This window comes from Peromyscus leucopus, chromosome 17 (genome assembly GCF_004664715.2).
Source record: "Peromyscus leucopus breed LL Stock chromosome 17, UCI_PerLeu_2.1, whole genome shotgun sequence".
NCBI lineage: Eukaryota > Metazoa > Chordata > Mammalia > Rodentia > Cricetidae > Peromyscus > Peromyscus leucopus.
This window is the reverse complement of record NC_051077.1, coordinates 3,348,363-3,368,014: the sequence shown is the minus strand read 5'-3', so window position 1 is coordinate 3,368,014 and position 19,652 is coordinate 3,348,363. Positions and strand designations below refer to the sequence as shown.

At 48.1% G+C, this 19,652-nt stretch overlaps 1 protein-coding gene across 6 annotated transcripts in view; it reads right to left on the bottom strand.

Annotated features, from left to right (window-relative positions):
• Tfdp1 (transcription factor Dp-1) overlaps nt 1-8,185 on the bottom strand; it is a 44,380-nt gene extending 36,195 nt beyond the window's left edge. For 2 of the 6 annotated variants that reach the window (XM_028881254.2, XM_037211606.1), the window contains exons 1-2: nt 8,017-8,132; nt 7,240-7,314 (exon numbers count right to left, since the gene is read on the bottom strand). In XM_028881254.2, the coding sequence (XP_028737087.1) occupies nt 7,240-7,251 (12 nt within the window). In that variant the 5' untranslated portion in view covers nt 7,252-7,314; nt 8,017-8,132. Of the gene's footprint in view, nt 1-7,239; nt 7,396-8,016 lie in introns of those variants that run through there. The other 4 variants (XM_028881252.2, XM_037211604.1, XM_037211605.1 and 1 more) reach the window with 3 other exon arrangements.
• Nucleotides 8,186-19,652: the final 11,467 nt, after the last annotated feature.

Sequence of the window (19,652 nt, the reverse complement as noted above, 5' to 3'; positions counted from 1 at the left end):
TCGGGAAGGGGAGGAGAACGAAGCACTACCAACGGTGGATGACTAGGACACAGAGAGCAATTACCACAGGAATAGCTCGGGCAGGTGGGGCTTCCCTGAGCAGGAAGTGGCTGCCCCACAGCACACAACTTCACTTTCTTGCCCAACTTCAAGAGCTGCGTTGGTCCCTGGCACTTTCCTGAAACAGGCATGCACTGCCTTCTGAAAGCAGCACCCTGGAGATGCAGAACTCAAGACTTCAGTCCCACACCTGCAGGCTATGGCTCTGCATGGAAGGATACACCAAGAACCACAGATGGACGGAGCCAACCCACCTATAAGCATCGGCACTGGGGCCATCTATGTGACGGATGTTGAGGCAAACGCCTGTCTTCTAGGCCACACCGTTTCCAACAAGTGACTGAAGTAAGAATAGCCAGGTTGCTGAAAGATCTAAAGCAACGATCATCTTCAGTAACCGGACCAGAGATAGGTGTGACTTTAGAGCTGACCCCAAACTCAGCCACGAAGACATATGCAGAGACTAAAGAATAACTCCCAGTTTCTCCCTTCCTGTTTTCTTCCATGCACAGTAAGATATCTTAATTCAAATCCCAGGGGCTGAGAGAGCTGCTCAGAGTTACAGCACATTCCCAGCATGCATGAGACCCTGGTTTCAATACCTAATACCAAAAATAAAAAAATAAAATAAAATAAAATAACATAAACCCTGAAAAACAAAAACTGCCCCCACACAACACTGGAGGCTGAGCCTAGGGATCCCCCCCCCACACACACACACACAACACTTAAAAGGAAAACAAACAACAGAGTCTACAAATAAGACCTCCAAGGACTCAGAAGTGATGCAGCAGCTGAAATGGTTTCATAGGCCACCACCCAACATCATACGCAACTACTAGAGTGAACCTAGGCCTTCGAGAACCGTTTTTTTTTAGATTTATTTTTGTGCTGGGTGTTGTGGCCCACACCTTTAAACCCAGCACTTGGGAGGCAAAGGCAGAAGGATCTGAGTTCGAGGCCAGCCTGGTCTACATAGCAAGTTCTAGGATAGCCAGAGCTAGAGAGAGACCTTGTCTCAAAAAGAGAAAGAAAGATTTATTTATTTTTACGTACAAGTGTTTTGCCTGCATGTATATTTCACCACATGCGTGTGTGGTGCCTTTGGAGGTCAGAAGAAGGTGTCAGACCCCTAGAACTGGAGTTAACAGATGGTTGTGAGCCACCATGTGGTTGCTGAGAATTAAACCCAGGTCCTCTGCAAGAGCAGCAAGTAGTCTTAACCACAAAGCCATCTCTCCAGCCCCAGCCTCAGAAAATCTTGAGGGTCACGCCAAAGAAAAACAACTACAGCCAGGCATCGTAAGAGGCCTGTAATCCCAGTACTCAGGCTGAAACAGAAGGATTGTGAGTTCAAGGCCAGAGAGACTGCAGAATAAATTCAAGGACAGGGAGGGCAATTACTTAGACTACGCCTCAAACAGAATGAAAAGAGGGTTGTCAATGTAGCTCAGCGACAGAATCTAGCATCAGCAAAGCACTAGATTCAACCTCCAGACTTGTAAAAAGGAAACAAAACAAAACAAAAACCCACGTCCCACAAATCATCAGTATCTGACGTTAAAACTCAAGGTATGGGGCTAGTGAGATGGCTCCGTGGGTAAAGGCACCTGTCACCAAGACTGGTGGCCTGAGTTCAATACTAGGACCCACATGGTTGGACAGAGAACTACTTCCTGAAAGTTGGCCTCTGATCTCCACATGTATGACATGGTATACACACTCACACATGCACACACATACCCACATGCACATATCATTTTTTTTTATGTTTTAAATCCAAAGTATGTTCTCTTAGGTTTATAAACAGATGCAAAAAAAAAAAGTGGGAGATCCAAAAAAAAAGAGGAAAATATTAAATATTAATTTCTAAATTATTTTTATTTTTTGAGACAAGAGTCCCTCTATGTAGCCCTAGTTGACCTAGAACTCGATATGGAGAACAGGCTGGGCTTGAACTCACAGGGATCTGCCTGCCTATGTTTTCCAGGTGCTAGAATTAAAGATACATGTCAACATGCCCAGCTCATTTCTAAAATTTTTTGACAAGATAAAATTTATTATTTCAATTATATCAGGTTAAGCAAGTTTCGCAACTTTTAAAGAATTGTTGCTGAAGTCTATGCTGGAGAGGGAAAGTTAAAATGGGTGCTTTCCAATAGCCTAATAACACCCACAGTGGTCACCTGGCATCGTCTTTCTAGAACAAATCTGACAACTCAAAGACACTACATGTGTACATGTGTGCGCACACACCTCACAATCACCCTCCAAGGATTTATCCTCAGGGTCACAATGGATTTGTAGCCATTTAAGACTGATCCTGAAGCCGGGCGGTGGTGGCGCACGCCTTTAATCCCAGCACTCGGGAGGCAGAGCCAAGCGGATCTCTGTGAGTTCGAGGCCAGCCTGGGCTACCAAGTGAGTTCCAGGAAAGGCGCAAAGCTACACAAAGAAACCCTGTCTCGAAAAACCAAAAAAAAAATAAAAAGACTGATCCTGAAAGCCGCAGGACCCCCAGCAATGTACACGTTCACGGCAAGAGGGCCAGGTGCTCTTCCACCTCCAGACTCCACCCCCCCTGCCCAGAGTGCTAACCCAAACAGGCCCTCCTCAACAACCTCTGCACTCCGGGCTGAGCAGCTAAAACCCGGCCCTATCCACCCCAACACCAGCTCTCTTTGCTATGAAAGGCCCGGACACTTGAAATCTAGGAGATTGCAACACCCAAGTGTCTTCGTCTCTATCCATCCACAAAGTCAGAAGTGGATATTCTGGGGACAGTACACGCAGGAAAATGAACCAAGTGGATTTGTTCTCCGAAAAGCAGCTCTCTGCCTGTGGATAAAGGCTGTGGCAGCTACCACTGGTCTGAACTACGTTGTAGTTTACTTCCCATATTAGTTCACCTCTTCAGTAGCAACTGTGTACAATGCTACAACATGTCAAACAACCGCTAAAAAGACAAAACTGATAGGGAAGATAGCTGTATGAAAACAAGCCTAGAATGAGGAGATGTCTCTGCAGGACGACCGTGACGGTTCATCTTCATCGTTAGGGTGACTGGATTTGGAATGGCGTAGGAGTACTCCTCTGGGTATCTGTTTGCAGGGAGGTTTCACGTGAGGACCCACCCTGAATGTGAGCGGCACCGTCCCATGGACTGGGGATAAGAAGGCAAGCGGCTGGCACCGGAATTCATCCGCCTGCTTTCTGACCATGGACACACGCGACCAGCTGCCCTAGCACCCTCCCGCACACTTCCACCGCCATGACGGTCCCTTCAAACTAGAGGCCAAATAAACCTTTGTTTAAGTTACTTTTGTCACAATGATAGAAGAGTAACTAACATGGAAAACTGATACGGAGGAACAGGCCATTGCTGTGACCAACCTGGTCCACGACTTGCAGGCCTGTGGTGTAAAGAATGCCTGGAATGCTATAAGCAAAACTTATTGGCCACTCGGGTGGGCATTCGAAAAGACCAGAATGTCCACAGAAATTGTGGCCACTGAAGGCCAGGCTCATGAAGTCTCAGAGGGGAACGAACAAGGATTCTATTGGGAGCTGAGCTAGAGGCCACTTGTGTTACATTCTGGCAAACAATCTGGTCATGCCCTTAACACTGGAGGCCAAACTCAAAAGTAATGGGCTAAACTGTCTGGTGGAGCAGATTTCAAGACAGCATGGCATCCGGGCTGCCGCACGGTCGCTGCTAACTGCTCTTAGTCAGACGGTGAGAAGGAGCATGAAGATAGAGGGCCAGGAAGATGAGGACAAAACATCTGTAACTGAGGGGAAACCTCACACTCTGCACTGAGAAAATAGGAAAAGAATCCTTAGGGCAAGACTCAGTCACAGAAAGGTCCAACTGGTAAAAATGCCAACTCCAGATGGCAAGATGGTTCAGAAGGGAAAAACAAGTCTGGCAACCTGAGTTCAGTCCCCGGAACCCACATAAAGAGGCAAGGAGAGAAATAATTCTACAAATTTATCTATATCCTGGTATCTATGCACAACATGGCAGGCGTGTACACATGCACAAATACACACTCACATACACAATAATAATACTGTTTTTAGTTTTTTGTTTTTTTTTTAAGAAAATGGAAACTTATTTCAAAGAGCTTGGACTGAGAATGCCATCAAATGAAAACAGCTACTTAGGGAAGTATTTTCCCAAGTTTAGCTGGTAAGACACAGAAGGTCACTCCAGCCCTAGTGGAAGGGGCCATCTACCTCAAGCTGGCAGCGGAACCTGACACTGTCCGCAGGATGGTTTTTGCAGGCATGCAAAATACAGGAGGGGGCAGGGTTGGTCCTTGCGAAGAGGCCGAGGCCACCGAATGAGGCCGGAAAGGTAAAGCCTCAGTTGCCATGGAGATCTCAAGACACAGGATCTATCAGGACCAGACCAAGGAACATCTGCCAAGGGAAGCTGCGAGCACAAAACGGAGCAGACCCTAGAAAGAAGCCTCAGGTGCTACAGGCAGTGGTACTAAGGGGGGCAAGGCTACCCACGTCTGCCACAGCCCAGAGGACTGCACCACAAGCCCAAGATAGCAGACACGGAGTTGCACGGTTTGGTGCTTGCCCTCCACAATTTTGGGGCTTGCACTACTGGAGTGTGCAGAGGATACGTAGCAATCAGAGGACAACTTGTGGGAGCCAGTTCTCTCTGCCCATCACGCAGGTCCCAGGGACAAACTCAAGCAGTTGGGTCTGGCGAGTGAGCGAGCCATCTCAACGGCCAGGGTTTTTGGTTTTTAGGGTTTTGAAGAATGTTAGAAATGTTAAGATTTGAGGCTCGTGTCGATGAACTATAAAACCATCTTGCCTTAGGAGATGAGCCTCTAAGGTCCAGGGATGGAACACTCAGATCTAAAATGTGTTTGGTGTTGGGTTGGACTTGTGATAGTTAATCTGCATTGTTGATATGACCGAATTTATAATCACCTAGGAAACACTCCTCGGGGCATGTCTATGAGGGTGAAATTTTCTGATGGGCAAGTCTAAGAATGCAATCTTCCCAGTAAGAAGCACAACTCCCCAGGCAGCTTTAGGCTGACCTTGGGAGAAGACATTCACATTCTAAGACATACCCCCCTTACCAGGCCTCGCCAGCCTCTAGGGCAGGGTCATCAAGGCTCATTCTACACACAAGCTTTCCACAGGGAGACAGGCATCCCAGAGTACCTGCAGTCACTCACCATCCCATCCACCATCACTCCTTACTCTCCTGCCCACTCCCATACCTTCCCAGATCAGCTTTCTTGTCCTTCATGGAAGAAATCCTTTGCCAAGTCAACATAATCAGCTCCTGCCATGCCCATCCTGTTTATTGGTAACTGCTTGCAGTTCATAGGGGACCGACTCACCTGGGCATCTGCTGGAGCAGAAACCCCTAAGCTATTTCTGTCTTCTCTCTACCCTTCCTGGTCCTCTTCCATAATGACCTAGAACTTGACTTCCTCCCTCCACTCTCACGGTGTCGGGTCTACTGGCTACACTTTATAACTAGATTCCATCCTAAGCATCAAGTGCTCAGAAAACTTCAGTGGTACCTCTTCCTTTTCCCTCAGCACAGGCTACAAAGTCCCTTTATGAAATGCAAACATCACGTCCTACGTAAAAACATGGTTAGCTTACAGAAAAGGCCCACCTCTTGACTGTCCTCAACCTCTGCTTCTAGCCTGAAAACAGAGAGGACCACTTCACCTCTGCCTGGGTACTTGTGGCCTGTGAGTACCTGTGGTGGGACTCAGCTTTAGCACCCTGTTACTCGGTCACAGCACCAGCCCAGCCACACCACAATGGAGAACCCCAAACCAGCTGGTGTGATGGGAGATCCTGACCACCTGTCATCAGAGTGAACCGCCCCCCTTCCCCAGGGACACAGCACATGGAAAGGGGAGTTCATAATGCAAATCTACGAGGACAAGACTCTGAGCACGCTGACTCACTAAACACGTAATGCTCCCTGAAATTATACCATGCCAGTAATACGGCCTCACAAATGCATGGGACCCGTACCCCATTTACAAAACGTTTGCCAAGTCTGGTTACTCTGTGGGCATGTGCTGAGCAGCATGTCTTGTGTCAGGGCATACATATGGAGGAGAGTCGGGGCATGGGTGTAGACACACAACTGGACACAACATAATCGAGCCAACACCATACACGGTTGTGATTTCAGGTGACCTCTGCAAGGTCTCCCAGGGTGTGACGTGACTCCCAAGACCAGGCCCAGTGCTTGGTGTCAGGAAGAGAGGCACCGTCTGACCCATGTGGGTCATTCATTAAGCACAGCTGAGTCCTTAGGGCCTCAAGTCAGTGGACAGGACTCGGGCCCTGGCCCTGGCCCCACCCCCCGACGCAGCTCCGCTACACCTGGACACAACTCTGGCTGACGCAGCATGTCCGCCTGTATTTCTGAGGCTGCGTGGAAAAAGTCAGAAATCTAACAGTCACAGAGCAGTGAATGCTGAGAAATGCTGAAAAGGAGACAATTCGTGCTGGAAGGAGTTAAAATGATATTGCAAAAAATGTATGTGACCAACACTACAGACTGTATTTTTCAGACTAAGAGCCTAACTCTCCATACCTGTTTCAAAAAAAAAAAAGTTATTCAAAATATCCAGTAACTTCACGATAAATATAAAGCTAAACCAACCAGCATTTCCACCGTGTGTCATTAATCACCAAATGGCATCTTTCTGAGAAAAATGTGCCCAAACAAGTAGTTGATATTCAATCCATCAAAGCTGAATTATGGCCCTCCATATTACAAAAAAAAAACAAAAGTACTGTGTAAGTTCCATGTTGACAGCTCTCCTGTATGGAAACCCACTAACACACAACAACCCCTTCACACATTCATTTTAACTGAGAGTTGTATTCATATTTTTTTTTTTAATTTATTTATTTAAACAGTCTAGCTAGATTAAGGAAAAATCAAGACAGCATCATCCAACCACAAATAACGTGTCAGGCTTCAGATGACAGAGATCACTTGTGCAGGGGGAGGCATCCACCTACTGGCCCTCCATCCCTCACCTCCACCCCAGTTCCTGCGTGTGAAACGAAGCACGGCCGTGCACGGACGGCCGCTCTGAAACAGAGCGAAAACTGCAACCACACCAGGCTAACATGTCTGCAGCACGAAGCAACCATACTTACATCTTTTGCCATGTTACCAGATCCAGGAAATCAAGGCTGTAACCGCGTACCCTCCACAGAAGAAACCGGACTTATCTGGTAAAAAGGAAGGAGACAATGAGTGAGTGAGAATGAAAAAAGAAGTTTAACAGACATCGCATTTCAAAGGAAACATCTCCCCACCAGCACGAGGCAGGGCCTCCAGGCAGCAGGGGCCTTTCTTGCACAATCCCGACAGGAGAGCTAGCCAAGCAGGTCCCACACGGGGATTCTAAGTCACCTCTCCAATTGGAAATGCTCCCCGCGGCCACTAGCAGCTCCCACTCGCAGCGGGGCCAGCCCCCGACCCTTGGCCGAGCGAGGCGCAGCCGTCAGGCTCACCCCACCTGGGCGCGCGGGCCCCGTCTGACCACAGGCCCCACCGAGGCACAAGGCCCCCCCACTTGGGCACACGCCACTGCGTGGCTCCGCCCGGGGCCGGAGCAGGCCCTCGGGCTGCCGAGACCCCAAGATGCCGCCGACCACTCTGACAGGTGGGCTCCCGGCCGCCCGCCCGCCCGCCCGCCCCACCTGTCACTAGGCCCGGCCACCAGCCCTGCGCGCTGGCGCGGGAGAAAGCCGGAGGGTGGCCAGGACCCCTGCCCGCCGCCCACGCCACGCCGCTTCGAGGCCGACTCCGGGCTGAGGCTGAGCGGCGGGCGGGATGCAGCCGGACGCGGGAACCGGGCTGGGGCGGGAACGGGGCCGCGCGCCCAGCCCGCGCCCTCCCGCCGCGGCCGGCCGGCGCCCCCGCCACACCTGGCTGGCCGGCGGGCGCGCGGGGCGGACGACGGGGGCGCGGGGGCGCCGGCCCGGAGGTCCGGCCCTGGCGGTCCCTGCCCTGAGCCAGCGGCGCCGGGACGCGGGCTCACCCTGGGCCGAGCGTCGGGCCGGCGTGACGTGCGCGCGGCGCGGTGACGTGGGCGGCGGCGGGCCCGCTCGGCGCAGCGCGCCTGCGCGCCTTTTCGCGCCTTCGGCGCCCTCCTCCTCCTCCTCCTCCCGCCGCTCATCTCCCGCGCCTCTCGCCGGTGCTACCCGCCCTGGGATAGGGGAGGGGGCCTGTGCGCGCGTGCGCGTGTGGCGGGACTCGGCTGGAGACCGCCCGCACTGAAAAGCGCTGCGCGCGCCTAGATGTGCGCATGGAGGCCACGTGTGTGCGCGCCTCTGTGTGTACACCAAGGGCCAACTGTATGCACGTCTGTGTGCATGCGCAGGGAATAAAGGGCCACGTGTCTGCCAGTGTGTGTGTGTGTGTGTGTGTGTGTGTGTGTGTGTGTGTGTGTGCGCGCGCGCGCGCCAACAGAGAAAGATCTGTGGTGCAGACCCTAGCTGCATGTGCACGTAGAAGGGCCACATGTGGGCACACCTGTGTATATGCAGATAGTATAGCTGTATACATGTATGTATGCGTGGAGTATGAGTCGTGTGTGCACGCCTGAAGATATATACAGAAAACCCTCTGTGCATACAAATATGTATACCTGTGTTTAATGTCTGCGCACAGAAAACATGCGTGTGTGTGTGTGTGTGTGTGTGTGTGTGTACAAATAGAAGGGCCAGCTATGTGCACATGAGGAAAAAGAGGTGAGTTGTGGGAGTGCTTTCAAGTACCTGTATGTGCACTCCAGAGCGAGGAGTCTTGTACATTCACACAGAATAAAGTGAAGACTGTGGGGATGCACACACATACTGCACACTGCAGAGACTTGGGGATCCCAGCTACTGCTCAGCTATTCACCTCCACAGCCACATGGCCTGAACTTGGGTTGCCAATGCTTCAGGGCAGGAAGCAGGCTGAAAGACAGCTTGTCTGCTCCTTTCACTTCAGAATCCATCCACTTCGTCCCAGGAGGGGTCTGGTAGACCCTGAGCCCTGAAGACTCAGTCCATCTTGGAGACCACTCCTTTGGGACCAAAGTTGGAGAGCCTGGGAAGAGAATACGTAGCCAGGCCCCCCAAATCAGTCCAAATGGTTCAGACAGAATGGCCCTACTTTCCCCCAAGAAGACTGGAGAGCAGAGCGCTGTTAAACACTACTGTTCATGCCAGTGACGGATGTTAGTGTAAGCACCCTTTAAATGTTCATATTTCCTTTAAATAAGCTAAGATGTTGGGGGCCAGGCCAATTCGACTCCTGGACTGACACATCCTTCTCTGTTGCCTAGCTGCCTGGGTCGCAGGACTCAGTCCCACGGCTCTTCTTTAGCATCTGACTGGACTGTCATGGCTGCTGTCCTGTTGCGAACACTCCTTCGATGCTTGAAGGAAGCCGCTCCTTGCTAAGCAGAACTGTGATTCCAGAGGCAGCATCCAAGATGTGACTATTTCAACAGCTTGCACCAGACTTTGTGCCAGCCATCACAAGCCTTGGTAAGCTCCAGTAACCATTTTCACCCAGGACACAGGGGTTGTGGGGTGTGTGTGTGTGTGTGTGTGTGTGTGTGTGTGTGTGTGTGTGTGTGTGTGTGTGTGAGGGTATTCCCCCTAGTGGCCCAGCAGAAGGACTGTGATTGGTGCAAACATCCTTGCCACAACCAATTCCTGACTATATAAACGAGCTGTTTGGCTCACTTTTTCAGTTAAGTTGGGTGAGTCTTTTGTCCAATGAAAGCTTCTCTCGAGTGATTGTACACTTTTTATTATTATTATTATTATTATTATTATTATTATTATTATTACAAGGTAGACTGGTAATACGAAGAGATGACAAAGGCATCCGCAGAGCATTGACAGCCGCAAGGGGGACTCTGAAGAGTTCCAGAGCGAGTTCTGGGGCAAGAGCAACAAACAGCATACACAGGAGGTGAGGATAAGACGCAGCAGACACCGGAAGACCTCACCAGAAGGTGAAGAGCCGCGATGAAGAAGGCCATGATGAGGCCGGGAAGAGGAACGGGGTACCAGTCGCTGGAAGAGTTCCAGGGAGTTGCCAAGCCTTAAGGGGTAGCGGTCTCACTCTAGGCTTGGAAGCTCCAACAATAATCCGTTCCCAGCACGCAGCACCCATACGGACCTGCAGCCCTGGCAGACACTGCCCATGGCTGCTGATGGAAGCCAAGGATTCTGGGAGCTGCCAAGCGTTGTGGCAGCTGGGCATTAAAGACCGGAGTAATCTAAGCCTCCAACTTTGGTAGCTCGAGCCCTAAGCTGGCTTCTAGAGCCTGGAGCAATAGGCCCTTGGCTCTCAGGGAACAGAGTTGTAAGCCTCTGGATCCTGCCAGTCATCCCATAAACGTCGGGCATGTAAGGGCTGGGATTACTAGCACTAGGGAATCGTCTCCTTGCCTGATCATGTGTATCTTGGGTAAAGCAGAATGACCCAGCCAGCTGATTAGTAATATAGAGGTCAGAGCTGTACCAAATGCTGGGCTAATTAACATCTATGAAGAGCTTTGAGGAGCACAGACCAAAGGCCTCCCTCAGAAATATGCAACATATGATTACTGGACACCCCTATTTTGCATGGCTTTACAATTAACCACCTTTATGCTGACTACACCTGCTCCTGCCACTTGGGCTAAGCCCCGCCTCCTTAAGCTGTCAAGCGTTTAATTAACATTGGTTCTGCGTGCCGGAATTGAAACCATGCATGGAAGCCTTCAAATGGCCAGGAGTCCTCCGATTCTCTAGATTCTCTAGTTCCCCTCCCCTCCCCCAGGTATCAGGGAAACAAAAGAAAGCCACCATCCTGGTCTCGACCATGGGAAGTGGCACCTGCCTCCCATGTGTATTTAACAAGGGCGGATTTCTTAACTACGCGGAGTAACTTTACATGACAACCGCCTTCACCGGGATTGTTTCGGACAGCCATTAACTCGGTTCGCTGTAGGCTGCAGAGGGTCCTCATCGCAATCTGGAAGCCAAAATGACAGGAGTTGGAAACCAGTGGTGACCAGGCTGAACAGTGGAGCCAAAGAATGCATAGAATGGGTGGTTTGGGGGAAGTGTCATGGCAGATTGGTTTCCCGATTTTTGCTTATAATTTGTGACAGACAGACCTGTTTCTTGGGTGATGGGTAGCCAGGAAGCACTACAATAAATGGACTTCAAAGAAGACATACTCTCCAATATGCACCTTAGTTACTGCCATCGTTACTGAGACAGAAATACCCAAGAGAAATCACTTAAGGGAGGAAAGATGTATTTTGACGCATGGTTTCATGGTTTTATGGTCATCTGGCCCCAAACAGAATATCATGGTGATGGGCGGTAGTGGCACACACCTTAAATCCCAGCACCCCGGAGGCAGAGCCAGGCGGATCTCTGTGAGTTCGAGGCCAGCCTGGTCTACAGAGCGAGATCCAGGACAGGCACCAAAACTACACAGAGAAACCCTGCGGGGGGGGGGGGGGAGTATCATGGTGGAAGAAGAAGGTAGCTGAGGAGAGCTGTTCTTCACCCCCTTGGGAAGCAGCGATTGAAACGGGGTTGTTGTATACCATTTCCATCCTGTGGGGAAGATTCCCAATGTTCTGAGGGAGGCTCCTTAAGACTCAGGAAGTAGAGTCTGGAGAGATGGTTCCACAGCTAAGAGCACTTTCTGTCCTTGCAGAGGACTGGGATCTGGTTCCTAGCACCCACACACACGACAGCTTATGACTATCCGTAATTCCAGGTCCAGGAGATCTGGCACCCTCTACTGGCCTCTAGGCACCAGACATATATATGGTGCACATACGTACATGCAGGCAAAAACACACACATTCCAAAAACAAACAAACAAACAAACAAAAACAAATCTTAAAAGAAAAAAGTCAGGAAGTAGACAACTCCAGAGCTTCCGGAAGTCCCTGATACCAGGTGCACTAGGAGCCTCCCTCCCCAAGCTTATGAAAGCAGAGGGGACTGCCGAGAGACAACCTCAGACAAGCCCAGCCGTCTGGAAAGACTATGACCGACTGAGCTACACATTTCAACCGTTGAGATGCCTGCAAGTTGTGCGAACAGCTCTAGGTTTCCAGTTTCCACGAGTCGTCTCTGGGGTGGGTTTTGGCGATGCAGCTGTCTCTGGGTCATGCGGGGATCTCTGCGATCTTCACGGGTCACAGAGACAGGAGCCACAGAAGGCAAGGGGCAGTTCAGCTTGACACGACTCAGTAACGGAGTCCGAATCCGAGCTGTTTAATTTGGGCATATTTAAACACAGCACAATGGGGCGAAAACCTTTCTTGTGAAGATTAACTCAATCCCACATACACAACAAAGCACATCCTAATCTCTTTGAGAAACAAAGCAAGCTAAACACGGAGCAGACAACGATGATGGAACTCTTTGTAAGGTACATGCGACCCCTTCTGTAAAGATGGGCTCTATAGATTAACTATATGTGATACCTTCCACAAAGATGAGTTTCCATGGATAGACTAAAAAAAACCAGTTTACAAGAAGGGTCTGGAGGAGGGTCTGGTGCCAGAAAGTCTTTGGCCATGCAGATTGCGCAAACGTCATCGGGCTAGAAAACATGTCCACTCCAGCCTTCTGGGTGTAAAACAGGTTTTTCATTCCTTCCCTGGAAGGAAGGAACAGCCCTTTGTGTTTAACATTCCAGGTCCCCCTGGTGCATGTCTGTGAGCACGAAGGGCCGCATGTCCCCTACAGGGGCATTTCTGCTCACTCACACGCCTATAGTCACACCAGCCAAACCCCCTGACTCCCCACATGGGGCTACAGCGGGAGCCTCATTTTGTCCTGTGCTTGGTTCTCTATCCGGGGTGAGTAGATGTTTTCTTCACAACGTGTCACACAACAGGGATGGATACAGGAAGGAGTCGAGATGAGATGAACCCAAAGGACATGTCTCCAATGACCTGCTCCCGGGCGCCAGGCCCCACCTCCTCCATTTCGCCTTCTCTCAATAATGCCATCATATTATGACTTCACTGAGGGATTAATCCACTGACTCGGTCGGAGCCCTCAGGTCTCTGGAAATGCCCTTACGCATCCCCAGAGGTGTGCTTTATTAATATCCTAGGCATTTCCTAAGCCAGTCATGTTGACAATCAAAATTTCCATCGTGGGGGCTGAGGAGATAGTTCAGGGGGTAAAATGTTTGCCGTGGAAGCATGATGGCCTGAGTTCAGATCCCCAGCATCCATATAAAAAGCCGTAACATCAGTGGTTCTAAACCTTCCTAAGGCTGCGACCCTCTATTACAGTTCTTCGTGTTGTGGTGACCCCCCCAACCATAAAATTATTTTCGTTGCTACTTTGTAACTGTAATTTTGCTACTGTTATGAATCGTAATGTACATACTGGATATGCAGGATAGTCTTAGGTGACCCCTGTGGCAAGATCATTCGGTCTCACCCCCATCCCACCCCCACCCCTGCAATGGGTCATGACCCACAGGTTGAGAAACACTGCCATACCACTTGGGCCAGGGGTTAGGAAGAGACAGGCAGATCTCTGGAGGTCACCGGCCAATTGGTGCTGTTTCTATCACAAAGTATAAGAAATGTTAACAGGGACCTAGGCCCTGGCCCTGCCCTGGAGGATATTCCCTGTGATTTGAGAACAGCACTGTCCTTACAGCCACTGGGAGGTGTGATCTGTACCAGCTTGGGGGGTCCAGTCGATTTCTTCATTCAGCAGTCTAGTTGTTATTTTCAATATTGAAGTAAGCAATGAAAACTTGGACTGTTATTCTAAAGCTGTGTGCTTTTCCCATTTGCTCCATTTGCTCTGCCTGGGAACTGTGGTGTTTGGTGCTTATATATTTATAATTGTTATATTATCTAGGTGAATCAGCTCTTACAGCAACTGGCCTTTTACATCATGTCTTTCATGACCATTTTTGGCATGGTCTGTCTGTCCTAACGTGGTATAACCACTCCCATCCTCTCTGACATGAAGTCTGTCTGTCCTAACGTGGTATAACCACTCCCATCCTCTGACATGAAGTCTGTCTGTCCTAACGTGGTATAACCACTATCCTCTGACATGAAGTCTGTCTGTCCTAACGTGGTATAACCACTATCCTCTGACATGAAGTCTGTCTGTCCTAACGTGGTATAACCACTCCCATCCTCTGACATGAAGTCTGTCTGTCCTAACGTGGTATAACCACTCCCATCCTCTGACATGAAGTCTGTCTGTCCTAACGTGGTATAACCACTCCCATCCTCTGACATGAAGTCTGTCTGTCTGTCCTAACGTGGTATAACCACTCCCATCCTCTGACATGAAGTCTGTCTGTCCTAACGTGGTATAACCACTCCCATCCTCTGACATGAAGTCTGTCTGTCCTAACGTGGTATAACCACTCCCATCCTCTTTGGCTTACTTGCCCTGACCATCCCCCATTCTTTAATTCTCAGCCACTGTGTGTCACAGATCTTAAGTCTTTTATAGTCAGTATATCCTGGGATCTGTTCTTCATCCTTCTACCGATTTGTGTTTTAGTTGAGCTTACCATTTACACTTTTGGATATTTTGCCCACTAGCAAATTCACATTTACTTCACGCATTTCTTCTTTAAATTCTATTAGGAAAAGAATAGGAGCCATGTGTGATGATGGGCCATACCAGAAATTCGCATATTTGGGAGTCTGAGGCAAGAGGATTGCCGTGAGTTCAAGGCCAGCCTAGGCTACAAAGTGTTCTCCAGACTGACCTGGGCTTCAGTCTATCCACCTCTAAAGAAAAAAAAAATGAACTTAAAAATCAAACCACATGAGGGTGGAGAGATGGCTTGCTAGTTAAAAGTACTGCTGCTTTTCCAGAGGACCTAGGTTCCATTCCTAGCACCCGTATGCTAGCTCACAACCATCTGCAACTCCAGTTCCAGGGAATTCAGTGCCCTCTTCTGACCATCGTGGGCATCAGGCATCCATGTGGTGCACATACAGAGATACATGTATGGGCAAAACACCCATCATATAAATGTTTTAAATTAAAAAAACCAAGCCATGTGAAGGGCCCCCAGCTGGATCAGGCCCTCTGAATAGGTGAGACAGTTGATTGGCTTGATCAGTTTGGGAGGCAACTAGACAGTGTGACCCAGTCCTGTGCTCATTGCATGAGCTGGCTGTTTGAAACCTGGAGCTTATGCAGGGACGCTTGGCTCAGTCTGGGAGGAAGGGACTGGACCTGCCTGGACTGAGTCTACCAGGTTGATCGCAGTCCTCGGGGGAGGATTTGTCCTGGAGGAGGTGGGAATGGGGGGTGGGCTGGAGGTAAGAGGAGGGGGTGGGAGGGGGAGAATAGGGGAACCCGTGGCTGATATGTAGAACTGAATGGAACTGTAAAATAAAATAAAACAAAAACAAAAAAAACAAGCCATGCTGGGAGGTGGTGGTACATGTCTTTAATCCCAGTACTCAGCAGACAGAGGCAGGTGGATCTCTGAGTTCCAGCCCACCCAGGGAAATGCAGAAAAAGCTTGTCTTGAAAGACCAAAACAACCAAACAAACAAACCAACCAACCAACAAACAAACAAACAAGTTACAAAGTTCCTCAGCATTTTTATTTTTAATCTGAAGAACATCCTATCATCTCCCCTATTTTTGTTTTTAAGTTTTCTGTGTATCCATGTATGCCTGTGTATATGTGTGCAGGGACCTGCAGAGGTCAGAAGAGGATCTGGAATCCCCTGGAGCTGAGTTACAGACAATTGTGAGCCACCAAGCTATCTAGTTCTCTGGAAAAGCAACAAGTGCTCTTAACCAATGGGCCGTCTCTCCAGTTCCCACATCCCTTGCTTTTGAAGAACAGCTTTGCCAACTACAGAACTCTTGATTGGCAAGCTTTGCTTTTTTTTTTTCTTTCAGAACTTGAAAGAAAAATGTGCCAACCTACTACCTTCTGTTCTCTATGTTTCTGATGAGATGCCAAGCCTATGGAGGTTCCTAGTAAGGGACAAATCACTTCCCTCTTGACAATTTATTTATTTGCTTTTGTTATTTGGGTTTATGTGTATTGGTGTGGGTCTCTGAGTTTATGCTATATGGAATTCCTTGAGCTTTGGGCCTTTGGAATATATAGATTCATGTCTTTCATCAAATAATGACCATTTGAAATTTATCCTAGATATACAAAGGTAGCCCTGACATTGACAAATGAAGGAATAAACAAAATGGGATATATGCACACAGAGACTATATTCAGCCATATAAAGTAATGGGATTCTGACACATGCTACCACATGGTCGGAACTTAAAAACATTATACTATAAAATAAGCCAGACACAAAAGGATGAATACTGTGTGAGTCTACCAACATAGGTAAATTCAGACTCACTACTAGCACTGTTGGTAGCAAGGAATGTGTAGTCACTCCTTGTAATTGCAGAGTTTCTGTTTGCAATGATGACAATGTTTTAGTAACAGATGATAGCGATGTTTATGCAACATTGTAAATTGACACTAGTTAATTGTACACTTAAAATGATAAGCTTCGGCTGGGTGTGACAGTGCATGCCTTTAGTCTCAGCACCCGAGAGGCAGAAGCAGACGAGTCTCTTAGTTCGATGCCAGCCTGATCTACATAGTGAGTTCCAGGATATGACAATGGCGTTTTTTTAATCAGGTGATATTATTCTCATACTTACAAGAGTGTGGTAATGAAATTAGGTACAGTGTCATGATACTGACAGTTTGTCTTCAAATGGTTCAGATAAAGCATAATAATTTCTTAGAATGTGAGTATTTGAGACAGGCAGTGGTGGCACACGCCTTTAATCCCAGCACTCGGGAGGCATGAAGCAGGTGGATCTCTGTGAGTTCGAGGCCAGCCTGGTCTACAGAATGAGTTCCAGGACAGCCAGGACTGTTATACAGAGAAACTCTGACTCAAGAAACAAAATGAAACAAACAAACAAGGGAGAGGGAGAGGGAGAGAGAATGTAAAGAATGTGGATATTTTATGATTCAACCTCTTCTTTACAGCATAAACCAGGAAGTCCTAAACAGTGCGCTAAGACAAGAAAAAGGATTGGGCAACATGGCTTAGTGGTTAAAATGTTACCTTGCACAAGCCTGACTCTCTGAGTTCAATCCCCAGAACTCCAAAAGCCAGATGCAGCGACTTGGGTCTGTAATCCCACACTCCTGCAGTGAGACATGGGGGAAGGACAGGAAGTCACCCAGAAGTTCACAGGCAAGCTAGCCTCGATAAAAAAAGAGACAGCGACAGATTCCTGAAAGTTGTCCTCTGACCTCCACATAAGCACCGGCATGCCACGCTCTCATTCATACATATCCGTCATACACCCACACCAACATGGTGGAGGACAGACTACCAAAAATGTTTGAAAGGATAAGAAAAAGAAATTGAAAGGCATAAATATCAAATAGGAAGACATATTTATTCTCAGATGATGATTGCACATGCAGGAAATAAAAAAGTCTATTACAGCTAATCAGTAAATTCAGCAGTTTCTGTGATACAAGATCCATTCATGGAGCCAGAGTGTAACTCAGTGGTGGAGCACTTGCCAAGCATACATGAGGCCCTGGGTTCCTACTCCGCTGTAGCAAATCAATCAATCAATCAATAATAAAATAGCTTATATTTCTATAGAACAATACTCTATTGTAAATATATTTTAAATATAGTTTATAATAACATGAAAGAAATCTAATTGAAATGAATTCAGATTTGCAAAATTCCATAGATTTAAAAAATATAAAACATTTTAAAAACATCAAAATGCAAATACAAACCACATTGATGGATTTGGAGACTGTGCTCTTAAGTTCCACGTTAGCGGTTCCATGATAGTTCAACAAAAAGTCTCAGCATTTTTTTGCTATAACTTGGCAATCTAGTTTTTTTATGAGCTAGGTGTGGTCCTATATACCTTTGATCCAAGGTGGGTGAGAGTGAGGTAGGAAAATGGTGAGTCCAAGGCCAGCTTTGGCAACGTAGGGAGACCTCTATCTCAAAGCAAAAACATGCCTTGTTTGTTTACTTTTCCAATGGCAGTGCTGGTGATTGGATCTGAGACCATGAACACGCTAAGCACACTGCTAAGCTATTTCCCCAAGGCCACATTGTTTTTTAAGACAGCTTCAGAAAATCAACCCTATGGCCATCCATCCATGGAAACGGTGTCTTCCCAGTAGGTAGCCTCAGAATGGTACATTTGTCACAATCATTGCCTACACCGACCTGTAATTATCACCCAGAGTTCAGTTTGTATCAAGTTCTCCTCCTTTTTTGGAGGTGGAGGACAGCGGTTTTCTCTGAGACGGTGTGTCAGTATGTTGTCCTGGCACTGGCAATGTAGACAGGCTAGCCTCAGACTCACAGAGATCTCCCTCCTCTGCTTCAAGATTGCCAGAATTAAAGATATGCACCACCAAGCCTGGCAGGTTCAAATCTTGCTGTTATAAACTCTGAGTTTAGACAAACACACACCGGCATGGAACCAACACTCCGCCATACTGAAGAGTTTCATTAAAACTATTCACTGCCCTAAAAGTCCTCTGTGTTCTGTCAACCCCCTGCCCACCCTCACACACCATTTCCCCAAGCCCCACAGACCTTTCTAGTGCCCAACAGTTTTGTCTTTTTCAGAATGTTATATAGTTGGAATGAGACGAGATGCAAAGCATGCAACATTTTTGAATTGGCTTCTACACTTAACATCACTTAAAGTTCCCTGTTGTATTTCTACAACTTGATCATTCTGGTTTTGTTTTTGATTTTGATTTTTTTTTTTTTTAGTGATGATTGTTCCCCCCTCTGGATGCATCACAGATTATTGATTCATTGAAGGTTCTGGGTTGAGTTTTGGCAGTTATGAAAATCTGCTCTAAACCGCCATGTGCGGATTGTTATGTGGACACACATCTCAGTTCACGTGGGTAAATGCCAGATAACTGCTGGGTTGGATGGTCAAAGTATGCTTGGTTTTAGCAGAAACTCCAAACCTTCTTTGAAAGGAAGTCAAGTCCTCTTTGTGTGTATTCAGTCTACATGACAGCTGGGTCAGAGAAAGTACAGACAAGAACTGTAGCTAGAGTTTTCCTGCCTTGCCCACAGTCAGGACAAATCTTTGTCACCCGCCAGTCCCACAGCCGCTCAGACCCAACCAAGTAAACACAGAGACTTATATTGCTTACAAACTGTATGGCCGTGGCAGGCTTCTTGTTAACTATTCTTATATCTTAAAGTAACACATTTCTACAAATAACAATTCTTATATCTTAAAGTAATCCATTTCTACAAATCTATACCTCGCCACGTGGCTGGTGGCTTATCAACGTCTTCACATGCTGCTGGTCATGGCGGCGGCGGCGGCTGCAGCGTCTCCTTCTGCCTTCCTGTCCTTTTATTTCTCCTCTCTGTTAGTCCCGCCTATCCTTCCTGCCTAGCCACAGCCGATCAGGTTTTATTTATTAACCAATCAGAACAACTTGACATACAGACCATCCCCCAGCACAGCCAAGT